Source organism: Castanea sativa, chromosome 6 (genome assembly GCF_040712315.1).
Source record: "Castanea sativa cultivar Marrone di Chiusa Pesio chromosome 6, ASM4071231v1".
In the NCBI taxonomy this organism is placed as follows: Eukaryota; Viridiplantae; Streptophyta; class Magnoliopsida; order Fagales; family Fagaceae; genus Castanea; species Castanea sativa.
The window spans coordinates 38,711,974-38,734,283 of record NC_134018.1 but is presented as its reverse complement, the minus strand read 5'-3'; the positions used below and the strand labels follow the sequence as shown (position 1 = coordinate 38,734,283).

Below are 22,310 nucleotides of genomic sequence, written 5' to 3'. Positions count from 1 at the left end.
AATGATGCAGAAAAAGACAGGTTACCTGGGAACCAGCACTTCATGAAAAGTCTGGTACCTCGGGGAGCGTAGGGAGATGTACCATGAAGGAAAGTGGCTAGGGATCTTTCAGCCTGATAAGAAAGGAATCTACCCATTTAGGGAAAAAAAAAAACAAAAAGTGAAGCAACTAAAAAGTAGGCCTGAAAAGTAGTGCCTAGAAGCTTTGGGAAAAGAAGCTTTGGGAAAAAAAGCATCGAGGAAAAGAAGCATTGAGAAAAAGATGCATGATTCACAAACATTAAAATTTTCAATGTTTAAATTAGGTAATGTGCCAGTTTTACTCATTCTTTCTATTTTATTTTTACTTATATGTCCTAATCGAAGATGCCATAAAGAAGAAGAATTTGACACAATAGAGTAATAGCAAACTAAATCTTTATTATAAATGTTATTGTTAAGAGCATACATATCATCAATTCTCACTCATTTGAGTTTTATATTACCCTTACAAATAATCACACAACCAGACTTCAACCTAACTTCATAACTTTTTTTTATCTAATACGAAAAACATAAATGAGATTCCTACGAACATCTAGTACATATAATACATTACTTAAAATTACAACAATACCATTAATAGATAATCTACAGTTTCCTTCACCTAATTCATCACTATAAGTATTATTTCTCATTTAGACTTTTGTTCTCCTATCTTCTTTTCCTTTAGATCAATGAACAATTCTTTACTTCTTGCTATACGTCGAGTCGCGGTTGTATCGACCCACCAATTGTCTAGTGATGGCTCAATTATCATTGTTTTAGAAATGATCATTATAATCTGCTTTGTTCCATTGTTTTTGTTATTATTCATATTATAATTAGGTATCGACCCACCAATTGTCTAGTGATGGCTCAATTATCATTGTTTTAGAAATGATCATTATAATCTGCTTTGTTCCATTGTTTTTGTTATTATTCATATTATAATTAGGACAATATTTCCTAATATGACCAAATCTTCTACAATGATAACAAGCATTTTTTGGTCTTCCATTATTTCTTTGCTTATTTGGGCACTGTTTTTGTAATTTTCTTTTCTTATATGGAAATGATGTATTTTTCCATTGTCACTTGGGGGGTTTAGATTTAGGAACTGTTTGAGTGTGGTAACTATATGATCCCAAGATGGTGGAATGCTATTTAAAATGGTTGTTACTTGCATTTTGTCCAACACAGGATTATCTACATCAGCCAATTGTTTAGGTAAAATTCTATGGTATTAATATGATCACCTATGATCACATTCATTCATTCGTATACTATTAAATTTATCCAACAATAATTGTACATGTGTGTCAGATCTTGGTCCATATTTAGCTTCTAATGCTTCCATCAATTCCTTAGTAGTTTCTTTATCTTCAAATAAAGACATTATATTGTCTACCACATGGTGTAACCTAGAAGCCTTGGCAAGATAGTCATCCACTTCCCAAATATCTTTGGCTTAAATTCCCCCATTGCCATTTTTATCTATTGGTATGGGTTTTGTTGCTGACATTGTATATAAAGTCCTCTGATGCATTAATAAATATTTTATATGACGTTTCCATGATCGGAAATTAATGCCATTAAGAATTTCAATACAATTAGAATCAAATGAGGTTTTTATTGTTTCTCAAAAAAAAAAAAAATGAGGTTTTTATTGTCATTGAAAAGTAAATATACCTCCGAAGAAATATATTGAAAATTTGTTTAACGTAAGAACAAAATAAAATTAATAAACACACCAAACTCTTTACTATATAAGCAAATTAAGTATAATAAAAATACTTATATTTTCTTTGTTAAATATAAACACACCAAACTGGAAAGTAAAACTAAAGAGTAAAATATAACACACTTGCATATAAGAGCACTTGCAGCAGTGGAGCTAAATAGCTATATAGCTATTTTAGCTCCACCAAAACACCAAAAAGAAACATGCAATAGAAATAGCCTAAATCTATATATTTTTAAATATTCATAGCACATCTATAGATAGATGTGCACTGTTCATGAGAGCTAAAAAAAAATTAATTTTTTATTTTGTGTTCACATTACCTTTTTTATTATGGTGTTTTTATTGTAGTGAGATGTATTATTTTATTGTGGTAGATATATTATTTTATTGTGATGTTTATATTATTTTATTGTGTTGAAAGCTAAAATAGATCCATCATTGCGAAGTGTAGGTAAAATAGATAAAGTAGCTTTTATGGAAATGAATTCTAAATTTTTAAATTTCCATGTATGCTCTAAGCACACTATATAAAAGGAAGTAATAAAACTATTACATATAATGACGCTATAGTCATTTATGCGTCCTTTTCAATATGCTCTTCTTGGGTTTTGCCATGGATATCCTTTAAATGATTTTACGTACCTTCTCTTGTATTTTGGGGAACTCAAATTGCGTCTTTGTCTTGTGGACCTGGATGACTCTTCTCTTTCAAATTTGCTGAATTCTTTTCCTTTTTGAACGAGGATTAGGAATGCATTTGACTTGTTTACCCTTTGAATTTTTGTCAATTTGTGCTTGAAACTGTGAAGGAACTTCTTTGTAATAATAATTGGTGCTGTAACTATTTTCAAGGTCAAGAGAATTCAATTTTTTATTCAAGTTTAGAGACTCAGGACAACCACGAATTGGACTCCAAGTGGGCCTTGATTGTGGATTTGATTCAAGGCTTGAATGACTCCAAGTCTTAATAGCTTTACGAAGTGGACTAGGAAGTGGAATTTGAGGGCAAATTGTCTTCCTGGCAGTTGCTCTAACACGTGGGCCTCTCTTGGATTGAATAAAAGGTGGAATAGGATTGGGATTGAATTGTTTTGTTTCTTGAACTTTGGGATAATCTTTTTTTTTTTTTTTTGGTATTCAGGCATTAATCATAAAACAAAACTAACTAACAGATGCACTAGAGCAGAAACGCTCATACAATGTTTCAGCCGCATCAAGACTAGCCAATAAAGCCACATCAACTGGAGGGAATTGAAAAACAACAAAATCATGTGGACTAACAGCACCTCTTCTAGCAAGCGCGTCGGCACATTTACTAGCTTCCATGAAGCAATGCTGAATTCTGACCCACGGAATCCTCTTCAAACCTTCCTTGCAGTCAGCAACAATAACTTCATTCCATTTGAACTTCTCTCATCTTTCATAAGCAGATCCACAACAAACTTAGCATCAAGTTCAATTATAACATTCTCCAAGTTTAAATCAATACATAGATTAATCCCATCACGAAGAGCCCATAACTCCGCCGCCACATTGGTGGTATACCCGATAGCTCTAGCATAACCACTCACCCATTCTCCCTTCGAGTCCCGAATAAGTCCTCCTTTGCCTGTTCTGCCCGGATTTCCCATGAAGGAGCAGTTAGAGTTCAGTTTAAACCAATTTTCTGGAGGGGCATTCCACCTAACTTGGATTGTTGTTGAGGAGCGTCTCGCTTTTGAATGGGCACCAAAAAAAGCAAACTTAGCAGCTCTAGCAATAGTTTCCGACATAAGAGGTTTAAGACTGGAATTATTTCCAAACACTACTTTGTTACGCCGAAGCCACAGACTCCAAACACCAAAAGGAAATAGAATACCCCAACTAATGCCCGATGTGGAAGCCAGATTTGAAGCACAATTAGTACAGAGACAATCCTCAATATTCATGTTGTAGAACCAGTTGCGGTGTTCAAGAGGGAGAAGTGATTCCCAAAAGCTTCAGTCTTGGGAGCAATCTCTCAAAGTGTGAATAATAGATTCAATTGCATCATTACACAGTGGACAAAGGGGAGGAATGTTTATCCCTCTTGCAGATAGGACTTCTCTTACAAGTATACTCCTATGTAAGCATTGCCATAAAAAACACCTAACTTTAGGGAAGGTGTTTGCTTTCCAAACCCAAGCACTAGCAAAAGGAAGATCATGGGGGCAATTATTTGCTCTACAAGCCAGCTTATATGCTTCCTGAAGATCAAATTCACCATTGGGAGAAAATCCCAAGATATTCAGTCAACACTTGATGCAATTATCGGGATAGGAGTAGCTTTAATCTTTTTGGCTCAAGTGACAAGGAAAAGAGAAGGACACGTCCCCTAAATTTCAAAAAATTATGTAGAACAATATCTTTCAAAAGAAGATGTTCCTCCCCTCTTTGTAAAGGACTTGCAATCATACTTCTCAGAGTGCCATCACCCAACCATTTGCAAGCAAAGTTCTCTTTATCGTCGGCAAAGGGACTCAGAGATGCAAATTAAATGAAGACAAAATCCTTTAAAGATTTGTTGAGATCTAAAGCAGGAAAATGTGAAACGGTGTCCTCTTGGGCAGTTACTTTTTGAAGCGGTGCTTGCTAAGTTTGATCTTCTTCACTTCTCTTGTCCTCTAACGTGGATTCTTTAGCATTAACTTCTCCAAATATTGCAGTTTTCTTAACCAAATCTAAAATTTCAAATGGGTCACTTTCAGATGGGGTTACTGCAATATTGAAATAAAGTCGATCTGGATTCTCCGGATCAATCCAAAAATGGGTATTTTATTCTTCTTCAATTTCCAAACTGTTAATCTCAATTTCCAGTTGATTCAATGTTTCTTTTTGTACCTTTTCTTGTTCAGTATAAGAATCTCAATATTTTTCTTGAAGAACAAAATCTTCATGTACTTGATTAATATCACTGGTGAAAGGTAAACCAACAATTCTTACCCAAATGGTGGTTCATCAGGATAGGCAATGTTTTGATGATAATTATAATAAGACACTTGTAGGGACGATAAATCTAATATCACATGTGTATGTGCTTATTAGGCTGAAAGCTCAATCCAAGGACGTTAAATAGTCCGAGGATAAGGAAGTATCAACCCAAGATGCCGTGTTGTTGAGTAAAGAGGTAAAGTCTGATCAAGGTCATCTTGGAAGGTGGTTCGAGGAGGAATCTTTCCTCGGCTATATAAAGCCGAGGTAGTAAAGTGTTGCCTGACTTCCAAAAGCAATGTTCTAGGAGATCCTATAAGTAAGGGTATGCATGGTGGACATACAAGATAGGAAGAAGGGTTGTGAAATATCCAAGATAAAGCTGCTACCATCGCATTAAATGCTCTACAGCTAAACATCTAGCCGCATTAATGGAGAAGTGATGCCTGAGTATCAAAGTTCAGCCTTACAGCTACTTCCAAAGACTTCAGGGAAGTGCTAATGGGACAAGTATCTAAACTAGTAATCTAATCCATACATGGAGGGTGTAGAAAAGAAGAAGGATGATATAAGAGGAGGGGAGGACATTTAGAAAAGGGGGATCGGAGAGAAAGATAGAAAACACTGTAGACTGGATATTTTTGTAATCATCCTTTAAGAAGTAAGGAATATAAGAACTAGCTCCTCGCCTTGAGTCCAATGACAGTTTTTCATCATATAAACTTGTTCATCAGTATTGTTTTGTGATCTTGAGCTATTACCGTTGTTAACTAAGCCCATAAGCAATTAGATCTAGAACCCACTCTCTACAAATTTATTGTATTAGGTTCTTTGGGTCTATACCCTTCTATTATTGGGCTTAGGTACAAATTGTGACTTTACGACACTAATGTCACTAAGCCTAATAACTGACTACAAATTGTTTGAAAAATTAATTTCAACAATTCAATAAAGTGATTATAGGTTGTGGGTGATGGTGGTGGTGGTGGTTGTGGTTGTGGTTGTGGAGTGTTTTTTCCCTCTTAAACCTGGCTTTGATAGCACTATTAGACCCTTATTGTGTATGATGAAGTTGTTAGATTGGGAATCACCAATACAAACATAAAGAATAAAATTATATAACGTGACACCATCTACTAAGTGAGTGTTATTATATAAGGGAGGATGCACAATTTTATGATGTGACCCCTATCACTATCATATGCTAACAAAATCAACTTCAAGCCATAAAGAAAAAAGAAAGGAAATTAATAAAAGAAGAACAAAGAAAGAGAAAAGAAGAAAGTTAATGATGACACCAAAAGTTGAAACGTAATCATAAAATTAAGGATCTACTATGAGTATGATCATGAAATTGGTGGACACTGATTACACAATTTATGCCTAGCGAGAGTCAGGGCTGTGAGGTTGTGTTTTAGATTGGTGTTTTTGAACCTCCGGCAAGAGTCACAGCTTTGAGATTAGGTTTTAGATCTGTGTTGTTAAAGTTTTTAAAATTTTAAAAAATTTGAAATGTCAATTTGTTTATTTTAATTAGTTGACATGGCATCGTTATTTTTAGGTTTTGTTATTAAATTAATGATGTGGCATTATTATTTGATCCATTTATTATTAAAAAAAATAGTCCAAGAAATTTATTTAGTAGAATATCCTATAAAATCTAAGATATTTTAATCCAGGATGAATGATTATTGTATTTCTGAAACCCTTGGAAAAGTCACAAATTTATTTTGGATCCCCGAGATTCAACATACTGGGACAACTGTCAAAGGACAAATGTCATGCTAGTGAATTTCTAAATAATTCAGCAATTAATAATTCACAATAAAATATTAACATGCCCCAAAAAAATTGACCTAAATAAAATATTAACATGCTAAAAAAAATTAACTTGTTTCTGAATAAATTATTTGTATGACCTCATAAAAATAAAGTGACCAAATATAATAAAGTTCTTAGACTTGAATAAAACAAAACATGTTATTATCATATAGAAAATTGTTAAATAGTATTGTTAGACTCATTAGTATTTGTATAATAGAAAAAGTGTCACATTTTAACCAATAAATAAGTTCAAAACTCACCCACATCAATCCATGCAAAGTTGTATAAAAATACATGATTATTATAGTAACCATGTAAATTGACAATAGCACTATTCATTTTACATTTAATTTTTTATTATTTCTTTACCTATTACTATAACAAAAGAAGAGAGTAGATAGTGATTTGTCGTATGTGAAGGAGAAACAATTAAGAAAACTGTGGTTTTTTATGCTAAAATAAACACAAATAAATAAATAAATAAATTTGTATGAACTTATGCAAATGCTATCTCCTTTCATGCCAGAGTAGGATAGGGTTGGAGAGGATCTAGAAAATGGGGATTATACAGCCACCACCGTTGCCTGTCTTTGCAATGCTGGGAAGAAAGAGGAGGATCCTCTGAGAGATAAGGATCAGAAGGAGTTTTTGGTAGCTTCACTGGCTGGTATTTCCTCCTCTCCTTCTCCCAGTTCGCAAGTAACAATCATCATTATTGCTAACAATTTCCAATTCTTCTTCTATGGTGTAGAAATTATAGAAAGACGATGGATTTTTGTTTGTTCATGTAATTTGGTTGGGTGAAAGCGATTGCGGTGCTTGAAATATTTCTAGCAACACATTAATTACATTATTTTGGATACACAGCCTCTGCTCCAAAGTTTTGGAAGCTTGGTAATTATTTTACTTCAATGGATCTTATACATAAATTTCCATGGGTTTGAAAATATACCATTTATATCAACGATGCCTTTTGCTTTGATCAAAAGAATCTATTGTCATATATATTTAGGAGAAGGAAGATGATATAAGAAAATACACTTACACATCAACACCAAAACTGCATGCGGCAGTTAGTGTCACGAAGCAAGACCTCTTCTTAATATCACACCTTACCGATGTGGGATGACTTGACAACACTGAATATATTTTTTTATTTGATAAACACACACATATATAGGAAAAGAAAATGACGTAAGAGAATACACTTACACGCCAACACCAAAACTGCATACGGCAATTAATGTCACGGAGCAAATGATAAATTCTTTCTCAATATCACACTTTACTGATGTGAAATGACTCAACAACACTGAGTATTTTTTTTTTTATGTGAGTGTATCAAATGAAAAATAAAAAAAGAATCTACTGTTTTGCCTGAAAAGTTATGTTTACTTTAACAAGGCAGCTTAATAGTATACCAAATAAAAAAATCTTAATACGTTCAGGGAAGAATAAATATAAGACCACCTTTCATGTTTATAACCAGAGAAAAATATGTATTCCAGGGTGTAGTGTTTTTCCTAGGATATCTGGGGGTTTTTGGTTTAAAATTTTCAACACCAAGACCCTCGTACAAGTTTAACCAAATTATGCGGGTATACAGGTTGTTTCCCATCATATCGCATAGGCGTATGCCGCGTATCTGGAATATCATTTTGCACAATTGAACTTCCTCAAATTGTTTCTTTTTAAGAACCATGGACCATTAGATGAATTTTACTTGGAAGGTAAGGGCAGAGCTAACCTTGAACACAAATTTAACACAAGATCTTAGGTTAGATGGGTAAGAATTTCAAACCTACATCAAATTGTATCCAACCATGAATCAAATTCATCTAAAACTTTGGACTTGGTTCCAGAGTGTGAGGAAGAAGTCTGAACTCGATGGACAGCCTTTTCTTCTAGGGGCTGCGATAAACCAGTTTGGTTCATCAGATTTGATGTTTCCTCAAGTAAGTCATCAAGTGCATCGTCAAGATTAGCAATACCTGACGAAGTTTTAGATGAATCTGGCCCTATCTTTGAAAGTGATGGAGCCACATAAACTTCTTTTTGTGAAACAGGAAAGGGGTTATTGGACCTAAAATCAGAGGAATTAAAAGCCTTCTTGGTCTCTCCATAAGAGTCTAGAAGCATATCCAATTCCTCCTCTGCATCTGCTGCCTCAATTGTGGAGAGTTTCTTTTGATTGTGATGCTTCAAAACAGCCTTCACACTGTGTTCTGCTGTTGATTGCGATGCTTCATTTTGAGTAGATTTGCCAATTTCTCTGAGATCAACATCAATGCACTTCACTGAAATCGACTCACGGCCAGACAAGGTTTGATTTGTGCTACTTCCAGAGGAGCCAGATGATGTAACTTCGGAACTTCGATCTTCAATCTTAAACTTCTCAGAAAATTTTTCAGATATTGTTGTGGATGCTTGACTATAACATGTTTGCATCTGGTTAGATTCTTGACATCTGCTTGTCTCTATTCCCTCTGTGCACTGATGTATAAAGTGTGTGAGATGTAACATACAACATTGACTTCTTTAGAATAAAAACCAAGGGCATCTCAGATATTATGAAGATATCAAAAGTTTTGACATGAAGTTCATATATGCCCCTTTTTATGGTCATACCACAAATTGAAAATCGTTGATTTGCAAACATGAGTTTGAAGAATTGTACTAAACAATAGTATAAATGTTTAATTGACTTCAGGTTTATTTCCACTGAAACATTTTAGGAATAGTATAATTGCTAACATACATGTCCTATTGTCTCTGGACAGCCAAATCTAAATGTTGCCAGCAAATTCCTTCTTTTTTTGGGATAATTTGATAGTTACAATGGGAGAAGGTGGATATGAATCCTGGACATCTCCATTAGAACACCAGGAGATGCTAGTTGAGCTACGTGGCTCTTGGCGCCAACAAATTCCTTCTTAATTACTCCAAAAGGTTTCCCCAAACAACAGTTGAAACAAACAAGATTCTTTCCAATCTAATACTCATCTTTTTTTGTTCTTTTAACACTGAAGATTTCTCACCAAATAGAGCCTTAAAGAATGCTATTGTCATTTTGAAATTTAGGAAAGGAGGTAGATGATTTTCTAACAAATTCTTTGGTTTTGTACATTGAAAGGGAAATTTCTGTGGAATTTGCAACAAAATCAAGCATAGGTGATTTTTGGGAATTAAAAGAACGTTGAGGTCCAATTTTGATAGATGATTGAGTTGAAATGTTAAAAACTAAAACAGTTATCTTTTGTTTATATTTTGTTAATACTAATAGATGCTAGTTTTACTCTTCATGTAGTCATTATAAAACTTGCTACAGAGTCACCAAATAATTTTCAATAACACAATGGAAAATCAAACATACCAGCTCAGGTGGTAATAGATTTGCTTCAATGAATAGCCTCTGTGATAAGTCTATTTTCGCAAGTTGTTCAGCAAGAGCATGCAAATTCAAGGAGAGAAATGATGCCTGTACGATTAACCACCCAGGTTGGAAAGAAGAAAGAAAAAAAAGGTTGGAGGAGCATGTTAGCCAACTAAATTTTACATAACAGCCACAGGTGGCCTGAAGCAAATCTCTAATAAAACAATAACAATAAAAAGTGCATCGCTTAAAATGGAATTGCAAAGCACAATTTGGCTTGCCTATCATATTTATAAGAACATGTGTTGCTTCATTATTATTTTTCTATCCCCCCATGATTATACAAGTTAGATTCCCTTCTCTCTTTTTTACCTCTTGCTTTGACATGCTATAGAATTTTATACACTGGAAAGAAGGAACAAATGTACAGAACATATACGATATACCCCATGCCTCACTTGCCATGCTGCATTGGGTCAGACTAATGTATCTAGCACATCTTTAAAGCGTCCAAGCAACATTGTTACTACTTGTGGAGTGTGGTTGTAAAGGTCTAGCTAAATGTCTCCAAGGGTTAAAAAAGTTTTTAATGGGGGGGTTTTATTTAATAAGTTATGGTGAACACCCTGAGCACCAAAAATTCTCTTATTTCCTTCTTCCTTACAACCCCAAATCAAGCCCTTTCTTTTACCTCTGAAACCCCTAAAATCCCACATATTTTTTTCTACCAATTTAGCCATCAAAAAACTCATCAAACCCCTTTTAATTCCTAACACAACCCTATAACCCCTTCTTCAACAACTCTAAATCCTAGATCAAAAAACCTCCTAAACCCTAAACCCTCCACAAGCACACGTAGTCAGGAGGTTCAGTTATACACAGATTCTGATGCTTAGAAGTTCAAATTCCCAGAGTTAAACCTTCATACCAAAAAAAAAGGCACACCTATGGTAGACAGAAATGCCAACCGTTCCAGTGCCACTCAACAGGCAATGTCATTTCTTTATTGTGAGGAATGTACTACCCCCTTGTCCCCTTTTATTTAAGGAAGACTCCAACATAGCTTCATGCTATAAAAAATCCCACAAGAAAACCCATGGTAGACATGAAAGACAATGTAAAGTAAATCCTATAAACTTTGTGGTATTTCAACAACCGAACCCGACCTCAACCTGGAATTACATTGCGGCCTGATGTATTGCATATCCAATTAATTAAAATGACTCTAAAATAAATGCAATGTTTAATTTTTCACTTTCTTAGATAACAATTAGGTCTTTAACACAAGCACATAACCACTGCACACCCTTGGTGTGATGGTCACTCCACAAGTATAAGTGTTTGTAGGCTGTGGGGGGCAAGGGCCGGAATTCAAGTCTCCAAGAGGGAGACTCACGCCCATATACATTTAGATTAGATTAGAGTAGAATTTCTATCTTGTGTAAAAAAAAATTTAACAAAAAAAAGGAACACACAAGCATTTATTGGTGTGTTTGTGGCATTCAAGTATTCTTGACAATCAAATTGCAAAAGGAATTCATTTGAATTACTAAGATGGGGAACAATCCAGTGTCAAGAGCAATAAGTTAGGGTCATTTTCAAGTCAAGAAAACCAAATCAATTCTCAAAGAGAGAGAGAGAGTCATGCCTCTACTCACAACAGTGACTAAACAACTGAATTGAACATAAATAATGTATAATCAAGCAGGCAAACGTGTTTCTGAGACTCTCTAAAATGGGAATAAAATGCCCAAGCTCTCCTTTTCTCTCAGTTTTTGAAATCGTTTCCCTTGTTCCAAAGAGATAATGGGGCAAAAAAGAAGGTGGGGAATAAAAACTACCTCATGAGTTGCAGCTGTCTTGTCTTCTACAACAAAATTATCATTTCCAATCCAAGATAGAATGCCCTCTCCCCTAACTGACAGCATTGGGCCTAGTCCCTGATTTAATTCTCCTGTCAAATTAGCCATTAATTTTATAACAAGTGCTTCAAATTGAAACCTTAACACCATCTATTTATTAAGCAGCGACAGTGAAAGCCAATGGATAAGTAAATATAGCTACTTTGTTTTTCAATTTCCTGCTTTATAGAAAAAGATATAACCCACAGCAACTGATGGAAAGATTAATTATCTGAGGAACAGGAAATGGTAACCATGTCAGAGTTTGTCTCAAATATACTGATCAGGAAGGGAATGGACTTGCAAACTTCCTGTGGCATAATCAATTAATATCTTACAAATAGGCCAAATTTACATGCCACGAGTAATATTCACTTCCAGAATCAGATATGTACAGAAATTAATCGCAACAAAGAAATTTTTAAGAGTACTGAAAAACATTACGAAAATAGTTTTAAGTGAATCATCAGATACTAATTACACCACCTTATGAAGATAAAGAAAAATATTTCATTAACAGTAACAAACCTATGGCTACGGGTGCTTATTTCCACAAAAATGTCTGATCAAAGCGATGAAAACCAAAATATAAGAACATGATAGATATGGAAACTTTTAATTGGATAAAAATGCTAGATCTGAGTTACGTAAACAGCCCAGTATAGGCCAATATAAACAGCTAAAATTTCTTAAATGACATAAAAAAAAAAATTACAGCTAAGAATCAAAAAGAAGCAAGGACACACCAGGCATAACATCATCCAAAGAAGGAAAGCTATCCATGTATAAATTTGACTGAGATTGAGACTGAGCCTCAGCAATCAAGTGACAATAGTCTGCTCCTTTACTCTTTGGCAAAATAACATCAGAAGGTTGACTAGTGCTGTTACTGACGGACGGATCTTCAGACCCTGAATCAAATTCTTCCTCGTAGCGGTCCCAGTTTGTGGGAAGTCTAGATGCACCCTGAGACCGATGGGGTTTCTCTGGAACTTGCTTTCCCAAAGGCTTCTTTGCCCTTCCGGCATCGTTAGTTCCATCAGACGGGGTTATTGATTTCTGTTTTGTATGAGAGCCATGGGGCCTTTTACTATGGCTTTGAGTGTGAGCCCTCTTTGACTTTGCTAGAGACTTTACATCCATTACAAATAAATACTTTACACTTTTCTAGCACGCTGACATTTAAGTTTTAATTCTCCCCCTTGCAACATAGAAACCTAAGAATCACAAACAATATACAGCAAAAACTGTTAGCTAGCTGCTAAGAACTAAATTCCTTTTCAACCATAAATTGGTATACAAATTTCTAGACATAGAGAAGGCAATGTAATATTCCAACAGTCACGCCCTGAGCTTTCACACGCATGATATTGTCCCGCTGTGCCCGCAGACTCGCGGATTTTAAAAAAAAAAATGTCATACCAACACAAACTCTTCTAATACCCAACAAAATTGTAATCAGCAAATTGGGTGAAAATGCAACAAAAATGAGCACATTTCACTCACTCCAGCACTATCCTGGAATCTAATAAGTTGTATATGAGTAGCAAATAGCAACTTCCCTACACTATGCCTGTTGAAAATCTAAAGTCACCGTCGGGCACTTGAATACTGATAAGCTGAATTAATAAGTGGTGTTGAAAGAGAGAGAGTTAGGGCAAACTTTTTACGCAGTTATATAAGTGAGTGAGTTCTTAATTTATAGGAAAATGAAATAATAATTGATACAAATATAGAGAGATTAAGATTGGTTTTGGCGGAGCAGAGAGAGAGAGAGAGAGAGATAGAAACTCACTTGCTACGAGTAAAACGACGACGTGCTGTGGAATTTCCTTTCTCCTAACCCGGAGGGAGCCAAGCTTTTTCTTTTGTGTATCTCTCCTCTGAAGAAGGCTCCGATCTTATTTATTTATTTATTGTCTACGACTACGACCGCCTCTACCAATGAAACGACCACGGATTATCCAGCTCTGTTTTCTTTACGTATAAACCGGCGTCGTTTCTTATACACTTCTCCACACTCTCTCTCCTTCTCTTTTTCTTCAATAACTTGCACACCGCAGTTTATTCGTCCCTCACTCACCACGGCAAAGAATTTTTTATTGTTTATTTTTTAAAATCACCGAGATTGAATATAAAAAAAATTTTTTCCTGGATTTTTATTTTATTTTTATTTTTTATACACACAACAACAAGAATGGAGATGTACATGGGATTGGCTCGAAGGTGTGATATTGTGTAAGCCCAATTACTTTTTTTTACATAGGCCAAGCCCAAACCTATGAAATGGAAATTTTGAAGGGAAAGAATAGAGTATGGCCTATTTGAGCTTATCCATAGCCCCAGAGGTGGGTTTTGCCAAGTGGATTTGGATCAGGTGCAATACCTCTGGTGCAATTCACTTATTTCCTCTCATAATTTTTTTTACTTTTTAACTTTAACTCTTTAACTCTCTTTTAATATATTTTATTTAATAGTTGAGATTGAAAGTTACTTTTTTAACCTTCAATCTCAACCCTTAATTACAATTGCACCTGATCTGAACCCTTGCCAAGTGGGCTTAAAATACTTAGCAAAATCCATGAGCCGATGAGTAGCCCATTTGCAAGCTACAAAACGTGAAAAAACAACACATATATAACCTTAAATAATCTGTTATATGTCCCTCAAATCTGGGCCTAATTACCCAAGCCATGAAAAAAGCTTTCTAACTGACTATGCCCCCCAATTCAAATTTCATGGGTTCCAAATGAATGGTTTTTCCTGTTTCAGGCTCAACAAATCTAGATTGACAGAATTTGGTAACAACTAGATTGTTGCAATTAAAAAAAGGCCATTGCTCAAGGTAGTTGTTCTCTCACGTTTATAAGTATTAACATGGAGCCCATGCATATGTATAGGTATAATTAAAAATAATCACACTTATATATTTTTTATTTTTAAAAGAGATTCAAATTATACATAATATTAGCTTATATTTTTTTTTAAATCATATATTTCTAAAATATATAACGGTTTCTCATTATATATATATATATATATATATGATCTTAACTCTTTAGTTTTTTTTTTCCCAAAAATTAACTTGCCACAAAAATTAAAAAAATAAATGGAAACTGATAGTACTGATTTTGCCTATCTCCAAGTCGTCCATAACCCGGCTGAAATTGTAAACACCCTCGGAAACCTACCTACAACTACCTCGTCCAAGGAAAGAGAGCTCTGGACGAGATAAGCACCACTAGAGAATGAGGCACTCGTCCAGAGTGCTGACAATCTCGTCTTGAAGGGATTTGTCTGTTAGACGAGACAGCCCCTGCGCATGTACCAAAGCACACTCAACTAAGGAATTTCAGGACGAGGGTATCATACTTAGGAAAATCTCCGAATATGATGTGATGATTCCTTATCCCATGCATAACCGCCAGGTATCCGTTGTGAAATAGAAGCATAACTCCTAAACGGTTATGCAAGTTACGTTTAATTCCTGCGCCTCTTTGAATCCAGGAGAGGTTCCAATTTCGATAACCGTCTATGAGAACACTATATAAAGGCTGATTCAGACAAGGCGAATGTATGTTCATTTTTTACTCCCAGAAAGTTGGAACTCCAATAATATAGAGAGAAAAACTAACTTTGTCATCGGAGGGTTTTCGGCCAGTAGCCCCGGTCACCTTTGATTCGCTTTTCTTTCTTTCTTCAAGCTGCAGAGAGAACAAGTAGTCCTTTCAAGTCCGAAGCATCCAGCCTACTGATCTTCTTTACATCATCAAAAACGTAGCAAAAAATTAGACTCCAATTTAGAATCTAATTAGATTAGGATTCTTTAATTTTCACACTCAATAATTCAATTGGCACAAAATTAAAAATTAAAAATTAAATAGGACACGTGGTGCAAAATTGAGAATTTAATTAAAATTTAATTGAATTTTCTCTCTGTTTTGCCTAATAATATATAAATATAAATTACTAGAGGTGTGGAACTTTACAAACATAATATGTTCCAATGCTCGAATCTATCCTGTGTGGATGTGGTAAACCAAACTATAAATGAATTAAAAGAGCCAGAAATTACAATGTTTTTTGCAACTGACTCGATGATTTGGTCATTTGGAACAAGTAGAATGAAGCTCTCCTAGGCATTCCAAGGCCTGACCCTACATCCCTAACCAGAAACGCTACTTCTCATTGCTTTAGAATATTTAGAGGCTAATTTTGTTGGTCTTACTTGAGTTTCTAATATTTTATAGGAATTCTTTCTTTTTTTTTGTTCTTTTTTTTGTTTTCTATTTTAGCTGTATTAGAGAATTAGATGGATATAACAGCTGCTTTAGATATAGCAGAAGCCTTTGTATTGTTGTCTCTTTTGTTGGTTTCGATTGGAGGTGTTTCCTCTAGCTTGTACCGGCTGCTCTAGTTGTATACTTTTTGTGGTTGAATGATGACGATTTATCCTCAAAAAAAAAAAAAAAAAAAAACAATAACAACAACAACAAAAATTGAGAATCTAATTAAAGTAAAACTTCGACTTTAATGGTGAATTTTCCTTTGGAGATAGGGTTTAATTCCTGATGTGTGTTTTTTTTACCTTTGATTGCATCCATTAATTTTTTACATTGTTATCAAAAAGACTTGTGTCAATCTTTATTGCTTTATTGGTCATTTTGTAACATATTTTACTGTGGTAAATCAACTAGAAATTAAATTTTGATCGTGTAATCAGGTAATGTACAAAATCGATTTTATTTATCTAAAATCAACTAACGAGGTCTAGTCTTTTCAGCCACAATTTGACAGAAGCAGCTCTTCAGAGCTTTTGCAAAAGTCAATGCGCGTTCACAATATTACCATTGAGAGGCTGTCTTCAATTACCAAATTGTCCAAACATTTTATTGAAAACCCAATTTTACCCTTTGATAAATCAAGGGATAACACCTCTCTGTAGCTCACCTCACACCAGATTCCTCTCATCTCATACTCTCAACCAGTGTTTAAAGAAGTACATCTATAAGAAAAAAAGTGAGTACATGCATGGGATGACTAAACCCAGCCAATTGATTTGATATTTGGCAAGTAAGATAGGGCATTAATCCAATGAATGGTTTATTCAGCAAAAATAAAAAGTACAATGAATGTTTTAGAAAAATATAAATCCCACAATAAGTTATGTGGTGCAACAATAACTTACTTTTACAAGTATGATCGATTAAACTTGCCTCCATAAGAATGCGCCAGTAGTTTTACAAAAAACAGAGGCAATGTATTGAGAAGAATCTCCACAAGAGTAATAACATCCTGGGTAGGCATTGTGCACAAATTGTTCTAGAAGTTGCAACCTGCTCTAGTTAGGCACTGTAAAATTGGAGGGAGAAACACTGAAAGAAGTCAGAAGGGCTCACTAAAAGAATCGTCAAACAAATCTACTGTTAATTAAAACAAAGAATACTGATATATTATCTGCATAGACCTAGGTTTTAAACCAATCACTTAGAAACCAGAATGATCGATGCAAGAGAACAGAAGCAGTCTGTGCTTCTGATAATGCACAATTGCACAATAGAGAAATTAATTTTACTTGACACGGTTATGAGGAAAGGTGTTGCATACTTACCTAACTTTCCAACATTGAAGAAATGGTTTTGATGAAAGTAACTTATTTTTTAGCAAATTGTGATAAATAATTAACAAGCTTGACTTCAACTAGGAGTTCCTTATGGAAGATTATTATACAGGAATAACCCATATCATTGACAGGCGCAAACATCATCATAATAGTGGCAAGAAAAAATATAATCCTGGAAACAATTCAACAACTAGGGATCACATTTATTGAGAGAAAAACAACTAGGTTAAGCACAGCTAGCTAAAAAAATAATGGTATTTCAAAACCCTTCTTCAAATCTTCCCTCCCCTAACTATCGAATTATCCAAAAAAGAAATGAAAGGCACATCCAACCTCTAGATTTTCTCACTTGACACCATTTGTTCTTCTTGGGATAATAATTGACTACATAAAATGCACAAAACAACACTTTAAATTTAGCAACAGAAACCACAAAACAAGGTGAATACAATAGGCGCCATGAGACCTGAAAATGAAACTTCAAAAGTATTAACAAAGATTGAGCAATGCTCTAATGGAACACTAAAATGATTTCATTATAAAAGGGAATGTGGGAGGTTCTTCTCAAAGCAATTGCCTCTAGAACCCGCAGTCCTCAGACATTATATACCAATAACACTGAAAGTCTCTGGGCATTACTTATTTCAGGGAAAAAAAGATGATATTTTTTCTTAGCTGTACCTGCCATGTTTAAATCTAGTGGTGTAGAGATAATGGACAAGCAAAGAATGGACCAAAGATTCTGCCCCAACTTCCCATGCCACATCCTTTGGGAATCACCCATTTCTTAAAGGCAAAGTGCACTCTTCCCTTTTTCTTAAAATTTCAACCAAGATGAGAACATTGCCATAATCGCATTAGGGAAACATGAGAAGAATTTGAAGCCAACAACTAAAGTTGCTTGATGATTATCTTCTAATGTCTTGACCTGAATTAGCTTTATTACTAGATAGTAGATAGCAACCATTGGTAGAGTTTGAGAAGGATGTAGCCAAATTGAGAGAAAATATTTTTTGTTAATGAAAAATTGATTTTATCCATAATGATGCTTAGCCATGACTCCGTGAAAGACATACAATATAGAGAAGAATCTCTCACACACCAAGTGGACTCAAAGACGCTCTGGAAACATAAAATAACTCTATAACTGGTAGCTAGAATTAAATTCTAATATAAACAAAATAACAGAATTTTTCAAAAATTCATTTCTAACAATTATAGCATAGTGATGAACCTCAAATAGCACACTATACGAGAAATGCCTAATAGTCAATGTCTGCTAATTAGAGAATGAGATTGTAATTCACGTGTTAGTAAAATGGCCAATTGCAGAAGCTGTTTGGAATATAGGGAACCTGTTGCTATTGGATGGCCAGATGGAGGATTTTACTGACCTTGCTGAGCAGATTATGAATTCAAATTCTTCAATTCAGAGGCAGTGGGATCTTTCTTATTTATAGCTAGGGCACTATGGAAAAACATGAACAACATAGTTCATGAGGATGGAAGTGGTTTACCACAGCAGATACATAGTGAAGTGCAAGTGCTATTGTGTGGATTATGTCCTATGGTAACGCAGGCCCAACCTTTCAGTATCAATCAGGGATGTTCTTGGAAGCCCCCTCCCTTGGATTGGTATAATGTATACATTGATGGTTCTTTATATGAACATGATCAATCTTCTGGTATTGTACTGGTATCATTGTTTGATTCCAAAGGAGATGTCATGGCAGCTATGTGTAATAGAATTAATGGGGTTTTCCAAGTACCAGAAATTGAAGCTCTGGCAATGGAAATAGGAATGTTGTTCGCTTATTATATGGGTTTTCGTCGTATCATGATGGAAGGTGATTGCATTTGCACAGTGAGGTTTTCTCCGCTGTAAAAGAATTTGGAGAATGTAGGAGCAAGCTACAGCCATCTAGTTTAAGGAATTAAAAAAGAAAAAAAAAAAAAAAGCAGCTTCTTCTGCATTTTCTTTCAATCTGATATGAAGGGAGGCTAACCAAGCAGCATGACTAATAGCCAAGCACATACAGTATGGAAACAGGGAGAAAGTATGGCCTGAAGACACACCACCTTGTATTGATCCACAGATTTTTCATGATAAAGCTCCGTGTATTTCTGCATAAAGGGCTGCTATGATGTGTTGTATTTCAGTTTATGTTTAATGAAATTATAAGAATTTTATTGCCAAAGAGAGAGAGAGAGAGAGAATCAGTCACGAACACCAACTAGAATAGCACCAGAAATCCAAATTGCAGACCAAGTATCTGATGTCTCCATGGTCAGAGACTTTGACACAATTGTACTCCAGGAGGCCATTCACTATTATCTATAGAGCAATTTGAGCATAGTCTTCTACAAGCCACAATGTTGCAGACCAATGCCTATGCAGATCCTAACTGATGTGCATTACTAAAGCAATTATTATTCTATGCCTCATCTCCAGGAAATATTGCGTTCCCTTAGCTAGCATGAGAGACAGAGAGAATATGTTCTCCCAAGCAACTAAACCACATTTGATCTCTGAGATAAGGTAAATGTTCAAACCACCATTTCTATAGCAATTATGTAAAATCATAACCCTTTTAAAAAAAATCTAGTCCAGTTTCATAAATGAGATCAAGTCTCCTAAAGAAATCTATAAGCAGATATCAGCAAAATTGCCAAGCTGTTGTCTTTCTACCCTGACTTTGAACCATGTATAAACACAGTATGCAGCTCATTGTAAAGCTTTGTTCATATAGCATCTATAATGTTATTGACCTTTCATTGGCTAGGACTTGTTTGCAGGGAAAATATTGCTTCTCGATATTGTTTAATTCAAATCAATGTTATCATTCATCAACAGAAGCTTAATCAAATGGGTTTGTACAAATTTGGACAAGTCACAAACGTCAATTGCCAGGGCCCAATAAATTCACTATAGATATATGAAACTGCCAGCAGAATTTATTTATATTCGGCCACAACAATGAATCCTTGTCATTATACCTATCTTATTTCTGCCTCCGAACCTTATATACAAAAGCAATTGCCAATCTAAAAAGCTACCAATCCATTCGTTCACGCATAACTAAGCAGATATAGTTAATTTCAAGGCCCTTACTCAAACAAAACAACAATGGCACAAATCAAAATTAAAAAAAAAAAAAAAAAAAATTAGAACCAAATGCAAACCAAAAGAAAAGGGCATGAATGAACCATTTACCTCAGGAATTATTACCCTCCTCGATTGAAATCGAACTCTGCATGTAATCTAAAACTTGTAACGATCCCTTTACGCCATCAACATGAAGATTTCTTACTCTTGAGTGAAAGGGTCACACAAAACCAGCTGCGCCTCTCTGTTCTCCACAAACAACTGTCCGTACTTCCAAAACCCCAATGGCCTTTCCAAACCAAAAAATCCTTCTATCCTCACAAGCCTAGTCCATGACTCCTTAACACCAAACTCAAACAAAACCCATATATCAAAAAAAAAAATCTCCTCTTCTTCCTTCTTAGGAAAAATTATCATAGCAACCAATTCATTTAGCACCGTGAGAGTCCTCCCATACTCAAAGCGATTCCCAGCAAGGCTAATAGCATCCGGCAACGGTGTCGTTTCTCGTCGCTCACGTCGAAAGCAACAACCTTCTCGTCGTTAAAACCACACCAGAAACAAACCCCATTTGCATAAGCCCAGCTGGGAGTTGAAGAGCAAGGCACCTCATCATTGTCTACCACATTGATAAGCTTTCTCCATGAACAACCACTGTTTAGACTATACACCTCGGCTTCCCGGTTCAGACGAAGAACCTGAACTTCCCGGTCCGTTTGAAGAACCGGCGGTTCACGTATTGGAACATAACGAATCCTCATGACCTTAAACTCGTTACGTTTGGAATCGAAACCGAAACAGACATTGTCCACGTAGGACGCGGGAGGGAGTGCCTTGAGCTCTGACGTGGCGGGGTTATAGACAAAGATATCATGGTCAAAGAGACAAAGCAAGCCATTACAAGAACCCACGATCTTAGGCTCGCGTGGGGTTTGTGGAAGATCAAGAACTGTCTGAGACAACAAGGCAAGCGTGTGGTAAGAGCGAGTTTGAGTTCTGGGTGTGGATTCAACAGTGCGTTTTACGAGGAGGAGTTGATGGGGCGTGGTGTTTGTTGTGGTGTTGTTGATAATGGAATGGTTGAAAAGATAATTGGAGAGGAAATCTGGTGCGCCAATGAGAAAGAGCCAAGATTTGCATACGCGTCTGAATCGGAGAAGAGATTTTGCGGGTAACATGGAGAGTATTTTGAGGACCATATCCTCGGGAAGATACGTGGACATGGCTCCGCCACTCCCCAGGAGCCACCACCTCTCCTCCGATCATCCAAATTAAATTGAAACAGAGGGAGAGTTTTATTGCAGAATTTTGCACAAATGTCACTCCATTATTGATTTTTATACCGCTGATGTGATGTGGTATTTTAGAGACATCATAATATTTTTATAATATGAAAAAATTTAACAACTATTATTATAAAAATATTGTAGTATTGTTTTTTTTTTTTTTTTTGTACTAAATACTTTCCCATATTTGGACACAAAGTCCCATCCTCGATCCACGTGAATATAATTGATGATACTATATTAGAAAAGTTGCCAGCTTCACTGTTTCATAATTTTTTTATTGGATTGTTATTTGTTATTTTTTTCAAAATATATTGAGATTTGAGAGGAATGAGGATTTTAATTATATTATCCTGTTTTGTATTTGATACTTAGCAAAATATTTAAAATGATTGGGGATTTTTTTTTATTGGATTGTTATTTGATTTTTTTTTTTTTTAAATATAGAAGATTTCAATTATCTTATCTTGTTTTGGATTTAAT

The 22,310-nt window shown here is 35.2% G+C and overlaps 1 protein-coding gene and 1 long non-coding RNA gene across 3 annotated transcripts; both read right to left on the bottom strand.

Moving 5' to 3' along the window:
- Window positions 1-8,016: 8,016 nt before the first annotated feature.
- LOC142637846 (uncharacterized) lies at window positions 8,017-13,882 on the bottom strand. Of its 2 annotated transcripts, XM_075811800.1 has the most exons (6): window positions 13,608-13,882; window positions 13,252-13,431; window positions 12,559-12,982; window positions 11,753-11,865; window positions 9,912-10,016; window positions 8,017-9,031 (listed from the first exon to the last, which is right to left on the bottom strand). In XM_075811800.1, exons 3-6 carry the CDS (start codon window positions 12,953-12,955, stop codon window positions 8,345-8,347), a joined length of 1,302 nt encoding a protein of 433 aa, XP_075667915.1. In that variant the 5' UTR covers window positions 12,956-12,982; window positions 13,252-13,431; window positions 13,608-13,882; the 3' UTR covers window positions 8,017-8,344. The 2 variants fall into 2 exon arrangements, with proteins under 2 accessions (XP_075667915.1, XP_075667914.1); XM_075811799.1 differs by lacking the exon at window positions 13,252-13,431 and having other exon boundaries at window positions 12,559-13,029.
- A 3,016-nt stretch (window positions 13,883-16,898) lies between these two features.
- On the bottom strand, window positions 16,899-21,853 carry LOC142641166 (uncharacterized). Its single transcript, XR_012845317.1, has 2 exons — window positions 20,650-21,853; window positions 16,899-17,164 (listed from the first exon to the last, which is right to left on the bottom strand). It is a non-coding gene; the product is annotated as an uncharacterized LOC142641166 (long non-coding RNA).
- Between the last annotated feature and the right edge of the window lie 457 nt (window positions 21,854-22,310).

Coding starts and splice junctions, on each gene's coding strand:
- LOC142637846 (XM_075811800.1), bottom strand. CDS start 12,955: ATGGATGTAAAGTCTCTAGCAAAGTCAAAGAGGGCTCACACTCAAAGC. Junction 11,866..12,558: donor TTTGGATGATGTTATGCCTG/GTGTGTCCTTGC, acceptor CTAATTTGACAG/GAGAATTAAATCAGGGACTA. Junction 10,017..11,752: donor AGACAGCTGCAACTCATGAG/GTAGTTTTTATT, acceptor TTAATCGTACAG/GCATCATTTCTCTCCTTGAA.